The following is an 8,627-nucleotide window of genomic DNA, read 5'->3' as shown; positions in this document are numbered from 1 at the left end:
AAATCACGGAGGGCTTGAGTGCTTGGGGAGCTCTACTGTCATGTGCTTCTTGCTTCTGAACGATTTGGAACAAAGTTCTTCAGTCTATGACTGGACATACGTGGCCATTTCAAGTCCATGGGAGGCCACTGTTGAAAACCAGCATTTGTAACTCGGCTCAAAGTAGAGCTACTGTTTAGAAAAACAACAAAAGATACCTTACAAGGAAGGAGAGAGGCAGTTTTCCTGACCACCAGAGGTTGGTCTGTAGCTGCTTCACAACCATCGCAAAATAACATCAGGTGGAGTGCCTCATCACAATCTAGAGGACCGGCTACAGTCTGTATCATGTGATTTTCCTGCTATTGCCTCCTGACAGAAGGAGACACATCAGCTTCAGATATGGGAAAGGAAAAAAAGCTTGGGGGAGGTTGCAGGAAGAGGCTGATTATGAGTGAGGACACCATGAAGGGAAGGAAGAAAGGGTGTATCAGGGAGTCCTGCGATACTGACATCAGAGGACAGCGAAGGGGGAGTACCTTGAAATACAACCACTTGCCCCAAAGACCCATGTGGCTTTGCTTCTGGCCAACATCTTCCTAAGTTTTCTCTCATCTGCACCTCTCAAAATTGTAGTTGAAGATTCCCTTTTATAGAATTAGGGTTTCAAGGTTGTGTGGTGGAACAGAAATGGACATTTCTTTGAGCTTGGGACACAGGAGATGAGCATTTCAGGAGAGAACTCCAGCAGAAAACTGCTAGAGTTTGCTTTTAGGTGTTAGCACTTCCAACGTTTCTATAAGAGAGAAGAAGGTGGCCAGAATGAATAAAAGAAAAATGTCTAGGATAAGTATCCCCTTGAAAAACTTTTTAAAGGGTTAAATTGGAACCTTATTGATGTCAAATTTTCCAAAGCCTCTCCATCCAGTCCTGTCTAGGTGAGCACCGACAAGTATTTACAATTATGATTAACTTCAAAACAAAACCTCCTAAATTTCTGTAAGCCATATATAAAAAAGAAATTCCATTGCAGCTGAAATACATGAAAGTGAATTTAGACATATTTCTAGAACACCTGTTGGTTACTCTATCCATCTTTGTGCTCTCCGGTTTGTGGATTTCATCATTGCTAATTTGTACTTAAAATCAGCAGTTGAAAGAATATTTTTATAGCATAAAGTGAATTTCAATTATATGCAAAGAGTTCTGTAAATTCATTTTAAGAAGTTATCTCAAAATCGTATCTAAACCTGGTAGGTACCATTTTACTGTTAATTTTAAACTTATGGTAGTTAAATTGTATATTTGAATGCGCTGAAAGTATGTATTTGGAAGAAACCCATGTCACATACTAGAAAAAAACAGTGCTTCTTTCTAAGCACTTTCACTTTCTAGATGACAATAAGATACTTGTCTATGTGAAGTTATTACTCCCTGCAGCTTAACATGGCATTGATACATCTATTACGTAGTGAGTTATTAATGAAAAACTTAGGCTGGGAACAGGGCACAGGGTTTAACAGTGTTGATAACTGAACAGCAACTTAACAAGTTTTGTGGGGGATTTTCTTTCCCAGGCAATTTTAAAACCATGGTTGGAAGTTAACTTCTAATAGACATTCTCTATTTCAAACCAAAAATAATTAATGAAAGATTGCATTTTAGGAGATCAGATTACATGATCACAGTGGTCTCAAATTTTTTATTCTATACATACTTAACTCCTAAAAATGAAAGAGAAAAATATGTTCAGAAATATGTTTTCTATGATGAAAAGCATTTAAATATTTGAAAAAGATTTTTCTAATAAAAGAATGACTACAAAAGTTCACAGAGATTCTGTACTTTACTGAAAGTCTCGTTCCCTACGTAAAAGCACAAGCCCAAACCCAGTTTCATCAACAAGTTTAAATACATTCTTATGTATGTCATCACTTCTTGACTTGAAAGGAGTCCAATGTGAATCACTATACATCATGTTTTACTAAATAAAATATTCTATTATACTTCCTTATTCTGCGTGTTTGTATACATAAAATGGCTCAATTAAGAAGAGCTGAGTGGGAAGAAATATGAATTCATGTTTTACAGATTACCCACCCACAAATATACTTTAAAACTGTAATTAGAAATAGGCAATTTTTTAAGTTTTGAAACCTGTCTTATAAATCATGACTTGCCATTTTCTCCTTCTGGTGGGAAGATTACTTTTTATCTTCTAAAGTTACAAAACAATAAAGTTTTCGTCCTGAGTGGGGTTTATGGCAGGACAGTTTAACGTCATAGTGTTAGAAAAATGTATACTAAAACTTTTTTCGCAATCAGGACTAGTTGCAAAGTCATATGCCTAACTTTCCATTCTCTTACAAAAACTGTGGAGATAGTGGTATGCAAATGAAGTCCAGGATCAGGGCAAATAAGTGAAGGAAGCATGGAATCTTCTCTGATAAAATTAATAAAGTGTGGGACTCTTAAATGAAGTAATATCGGATAGACATTTTTCCAACCAAAATGAATATTCTTTGGTTTTATGCAATAGCAAATTGAGTAATAGTCTATCTTTTAATTAAATTTCCAGGTAGAAACATCTGTTAAAAGTCCAAATTTAATTCAACTGGAGCATTCCATAAAAGCAATACTCATTTGCTACGCAAATTTTTGATGTAGAGATCACCTGCACACACTTAATACTGCTTTTCATAAGCACTACTGTGCTTTCACATTCACTTACTGCAGTGTTTCCCATTTATTACATCCTAACCACACCTTTGGGCCTTCAGTACTTTTACTGGCCACTTTATTTAAGAAATATGCACTGATTTAATTTCAGGAGACATTTAAACTTATCCTAATTAAACAGGTGCAACCTATTTTTCATGCATTTTAAAAATGGTTTGTTTTGATTCATCATAAGCCTGCTCCTAACTGTACGAACAGACAATCAGGAAAAACTACCCTGAATAAAAATGTAACCTACGTTAAGAGGAAATGGATGGTAACAAACCAGTTATTAGCAGTTTAATCTTGTGACTCGAGCAAGTCATACAATGTGTGACTTAACAGATTGAGCCTGGGAACGGAGAAGAGTTGTGTGCACGCGTGCACTGTCAGCCCTTCACTCGCTTCCATCGGTGTGTTGGGCAATTGAAGGTGGGTTATGCACTGATGCACCTTTTTCAGTTTTGTGGAAAATCCCGAAAATCACAACATGGAGAATGAGTCATCATTCCAGGCCGCAGAGCAGCTGCTCAAATACATCCAGGTTTGCAGACATCCATGCTATTGCAGGCCAGCAGAGCCAGAGAACGGAATCCAAGCTGCTTTCTGCTGGCAGCTTCACAAATTCATGGTGTAAGAACAGATGCAATGAACTGTGAGCAATGGTTATATCACATTTTGAAGGTCCCACCAAAGAAATTGCCCTGTCATTAATCAAAGAAGTGATGGGTTAGGACCACCATTTTTCTCTTAAATGGTATTTCCGAACACCTGAGGCAAGCATTGATGGGAAAAGGACATACAGGATTGCAATGGCAAAAGTATAAGTAACAAAATAAACTACCTCAAATTTGCTGTGGGGATGCTGAGGGAGCGCAGTGTGCCAGCGTGGCTGCTGTGATGATGCCAAAAATCTTATTTTTGGTTTACAAGTCCTCTGTTAACAGCATCCACCTTAGGAAATTGTATTACTGCAGCCATTCTTGTGTAGGTAAAGTAGTTGCTTTGGACATAAATGCAAATACGCTGCAGCAGAGGCAGCAGTGCAAATGCGGGTGCAGGTACTCTGTGCGCACGTCAGGATTTCAAACAGCTCCACCAGCACTGGAGGTTCCCTCCTGTGGAGGAGCGGGTGTGCAAGGCAGCTGAGCCACCACAGCCCACTGCATGCGTGTTCAGCACTCTGTAAGCGTGGTGAAGGACACGGTGCTGGCTGCAACTGTCCTCACAGGGTGTGAGGTGACGGCAAAGAGCAGGGTTATGGCAGCTCCGCTACCAAAAGACAACAGGGCTGCAGGGCTCTTCAACTCATAAAATCCTTACAGTTGGAAGAGACCTTTAAGATCTTAAAGCCCAACCGTTAACCTAGCACTGCCACGTTACTACTAAACCCTGAGCATTACATCTAAACGCCTTTTAAATAGCTACTTTAAATAACTCCCAACATGCAAGCTCGCAACCCTCCATACTGGGGCCGCAGGCCTCCTCCGTGCCTCAGACCTCCCTGCCATTAGTCCCCGCAGACCCAACTACCGGCACAACCCCCCTGCACCGCCAAGGCACCTGCCTGCACACGCTGCCGCCCCTCGCCTTCCCAAGGCGACCGGGGAGCCACCTCACCACGGCCGCCCCCAGGCCCCGTCCCTCACGTCGCGGACCGGACAGACCCCGCAGCGCCCACCACAACGGCCGCCGCCTCAGCCACGCGCCCTGCCTGCCCCGCCCCCGGGCGGGGGAGGAGGAAGCCGGCCCCTCCCAGCATGCCCCGCGCGCGGCAGAGGCCGGCGCGCCTGCGCGCTGTGCGGCCGGCTCCCAGCTCAGCGCAAGATGGCGGCGGGCGCCTCGGACCCCCTGGAAGAGATGCTGCTCTTCTCCGAGGAGGTGGACGAGAAGGCGGTCAGCGATCTGGTGGGCTCCTTGGAATCGCAGCTGGCCGGCGGCCGGGGCTCCGCCGAGGCGCCCCAGCCCAGGACCTCCGCCCCATCCCAGCAGCAGCAGCCGCAGCAGCAACAGCAGGGGAGCCTCGCGGGGGGCAGCAGCCCCGTCCGGCAGCAGCAAGGGCATCCCGCGCCTCCTCCCGCTGCCGGGGCAGAGGAGGCGGCGGGCTGCCCCGGAGCCGCGGAGAGCCGAGCCCCTGCCCAGGGGCCGCTCCCCTCCCCGTCCCCCCCGGCAGCGGCGGCGGCAGCGGCGGCGGCGGCGGCAGCGGCGGCGGCAGGGAGGGGAGCGAGTGTAAACAGTAGTAGTGTGCAGCAATCACATGGAGCGGCTCTCCTCAGCAGCGGCGGCGGCGGCAGCAGCCCCGCCGCCCCTGCCCCGCCGCAGCCCGCCGCCCCCCCGCCCCAGCCTGTCAACAACCATGTGGCCGCTGCCGCCGCCGCCCGGGACGCGGGGAGCCCCAGCCCCGCCGGCAGCCCGCCCGCCGCCAGTGCACCGCCGCAGCGCGCCGAGGCCGTGGCGGGGAGCGGGACCCCGGCCGAGGGGGGCTCCGCCGCCGCCGCCAGCACCGCGCCGCTCCCCGGCGAGGCGGCGCCCAACGGGGAGGGCGCCGGGGGCCGGCCGGCGGCGGTCCCACCAGTCAGCAGCCAGGGCCGGCCCGGCACCGCAGCGGCGCCCGGCAAGCCCGCGCACGGCCCGCTCCCCGCAGTAAACGCACTCAGTAACTCCGCCAGCCCCGCGCCCGCCCCGCCGGGACAGGCCTCGGCCGCCAACGGCGCCCCGCCGGCCGCCCCCCCGCCGGCCGCCGCTGCCCCCAAGGCGCCGGTGGGCCCGGGCAAGGCGGGCGCTGCCCCCCCCGCCGCCCCCCAGGCCCTCTCGCCCCGGCCGGCGCTGGGCGCGGCCCCCCGGCTGGTGGCCCCCCAGCTGATCGTGCGGCCGCCGCAACAGACCACCATCCAGCTGCCCCCCGGCTTCACCATCCCGCCCGGTAAGTGGGGGGCCGCCGCCCCCCCGCTATCGCTAACCCCTTCTTTTTTTGTTGTTGTTGTTTCCCCTTTTCTGAGGGGATTTTTGTTCGCCAGAGTTGTTCCCGTCCCGCTGCTCGAGCGGGAGAGCCCACCTGTGTGAGGGCGGCGGCTGACAATCAGGCTGCCGTTAATGAGGATGTAATTGGCACGGGACGGGCGGTTGCTAGCGCTGAGTAATTACGAGTGTTGGTTGATGAGTGACTGCTCTGGTCTCGGGGCGGGAGCGGCGGTGACGGTGAGTTCTGAGGGGATGGCGCGGGGAGCGGCCGTGCCCGGGGTAAGAAGCCCGGGAGGGAGTCAGAGTAATTCCATATATGTTTTGAAGGACTCTTTATTTTCTGCTTCACTCTCGATAGGCTTGAAAGTTTTCCTCCTTCAAAGAGCGGCTTCTGCCGTGACTCAGGTGGCAAGATAGAAGCTGATTTAGTCTAAAATGTTTAATTTTACTAAGTGCGATGGTGTCATTCTCTGGAGCCTCTGGGCAGCCTGTACATCGTCGAATTTTGTTTCTAACTCTGAAGTAACCGTCGCGTCCCCTCTATTCTCCTTTTAGTGCCTTAACTTTCGTTGCTAAAACTGTTAAATTCGTGAAGGCTGACCCAGACAGCATCCTGTCATCCCAGCCATTCCTACTCCAACTCTGTGTTGTTTCACCTGAAATTTTGAAGGGTTCTGTGGTCCCCTGCGTGGATTTTCATGTTGTAAAAAGTTGGTAACTTTTTGTACCTTCTTAATTTAGGAGATGATTTAACATTTGAACTAGTTTTTTGTTATTAATATTGATAGCATGATGACACGTGGAGATATTGATATAGTCTGAAATAACTTCTTCCACCGTGCTTCTTGAAATAGTTGATATTTATTAGCTAAGGTAAGTGGAGCAAAAAAGTGAGTGGAGCTTGCTTCTAAGTGGCCTTTTAGCAGTTGTGTCTTTGGCCATAGTTTATGAAACTCCTGCCCCAAATTCTGATGCTCCAACCAGATAAAGCTCAGTGGTTTCATGAAGACTTAATTAACTTAAAACAGTTTGTCTTTAGTTTGCAGTGGCAGAAATTTGCCTTCTCTTTGTGCTTTTAGCAGTGACGGTTGGCTGGGAGCACCTGAGACTATGTGAGTGAGAGCTTTTATTGGTGCTGCAGTTCACTCACAGGTTCATCCCAGGACTGGGATTTGTTTTTGTGTCAGGCACTGAAAGAAAGGCTTTCTTGGTATAAGGTACTTTTGAAATTTGTGACTTGCTTGATATAATACTGTTCAAATTTCTTTATCTTTTTGGTATGTTGCAAACTTTTTACTGAGGTGTCCATTTACTGAAGTGTGTTTGTTTTGTTTTTTTTTTTTTCTGGGAAGCTAACAATTAGAAGTGGATGTAAACTTTTACTTTCTTTATTTTCCCTTGAAGACTTAAAAAAGATATATGAAGCAATTTGCACGTAGAGATATATTGCAGAAACTGTCTACTGACTTTATCAACGGAATAAAAGTTGACTTGCTAGATCCTTATTTTTCGGTTCTCCAGTAGTTACAGGCAAGGTGTTTTTCTGTATAGAGACCCGTTGTATCCTATCTAGGTTACATTATTATTAAAATGCAGTCTGGAACTAACTTGTAAATTCTTCTAAAATAATCTGTCTGGGGAACTGCTTCTGAATGTTGAGAGAACTAGAGGATACACATTCCATGGTTTGCAGTGATCTTGAGTAAGTGTGAAGCTCTAGGTGAGCCAGGGACCAACTTAACCGCTGTCTCCCCTTTTCTATCCTGCTGATTGTGGAAAACTTTTCACAAGTTTTTCCTATCCTGCTGATTGCCAAAAACGAAGTTACACATAGGGCAAAACTTGATGGTGCTGTCTGTGTTATGTAGAAGGCCTCTATTGTGAAATGTGTTACTAGAAAATAATCTGAAAGTATTATCATTTGCTTTCAGAAAGTCTTAGGAAGCACTTGCCAACTGCTCTGATAATTTGAAAACAATTCCTTTGGTGTTTTCCTAAAGTAATCTGCACTTGTATTATTTTGTGCTGAGGAGTAGTTGTGTTGCTTCTCTGGGTATGACAATACTTCTTTCTTGGTGTCCAAACCACAGGTAGTGCCTCCCAATACAGTGATGGTGGGTGCCAAATAAATCCATGTGTTCATGCTCAACAATTTACTAAATCTCAAATACTGTATTTGACACTCAGTAAGGTGTCTGGCCTAATGTTTGCATGTACACATCCCCTAAAGCTGTTGTTTTTGTAAAGCTCTCATGTCATTGTCCCTGGTATGTTCATACTGAGTTTTGTTCCCAGCTACTGGGTTGTCATTATAGTTTACTTTTAATGAATATTTCTTTCTAATTTTATTCTGCTGACACTGGCTAGGCTGGTGAAAGTTGCTGTATGCCTATACACTCAAGTGACTGTTTGCTTTTTTATTCATGACTGTTATCCATAAACTGCAGTTTTTTGAATTCCAAACTGAATTGGGTGTTAGTTTTTGTCTGCTAGTAGGGGCTCCTTTTCATCTTAGAAATAAAATCTCATGTTACACCAGAATAAAAAAAAAAAGATACAGTATAAAGAAAAAACATACAGTGCTATACATTACTTTATGTAAGATAGTTAGATAGTTCTTTATATATTATTGTTCATGTTGTTCTTTATTCTATAGTTACTGTTCCTTTGTTCCCGTTAGGTATGGTGCTGGTGCGCACGGATGCTGGACAGCTTGTGATGGTGCCTCAGCAGGCTCTAGCGCAGGCTCAAATGCAGGCTCAAGTACAAACACAGGGACAAGGTCCTACCAGCATTTCACCGAGGCTTTCGGTGCCCACAACCGGCCCTGTTTTTCGCCTATCAACAGCTCAGGTATGTCTGGCTCGATTTCACTTTACTTCTGTGCATTACATTTTCCTCTGTCTTACACATTATTAGTTCACGTGTTTTTTTTGCAGGTGTACTTTCCTCCCCCTTTTTTGTTGTGA

At 46.6% G+C, this 8,627-nt stretch overlaps 1 protein-coding gene across 1 annotated transcript in view; it reads left to right on the top strand.

Annotated features, from left to right (window-relative positions):
* The first annotated feature begins 4,489 nt into the window (after positions 1-4,489).
* The window catches only part of LOC134515519 (transcription initiation factor TFIID subunit 4-like), a 143,661-nt gene continuing 139,523 nt past the window's right edge, over positions 4,490-8,627 (top strand). Inside the window, exons 1-2 of the mRNA XM_063334588.1 lie at positions 4,490-5,620; positions 8,339-8,511. Coding sequence (XP_063190658.1) covers positions 4,525-5,620; positions 8,339-8,511 — 1,269 coding nt within the window. The 5' untranslated portion in view covers positions 4,490-4,524. The remainder of the gene's footprint in view (positions 5,621-8,338; positions 8,512-8,627) is intronic.

This window comes from Chroicocephalus ridibundus, chromosome 4 (genome assembly GCF_963924245.1).
Source record: "Chroicocephalus ridibundus chromosome 4, bChrRid1.1, whole genome shotgun sequence".
Classification (NCBI taxonomy): Eukaryota; Metazoa; Chordata; class Aves; order Charadriiformes; family Laridae; genus Chroicocephalus; species Chroicocephalus ridibundus.
Note: the sequence above shows the minus strand (reverse complement) of the source record. Positions and strands in the feature narration are given on the sequence as shown.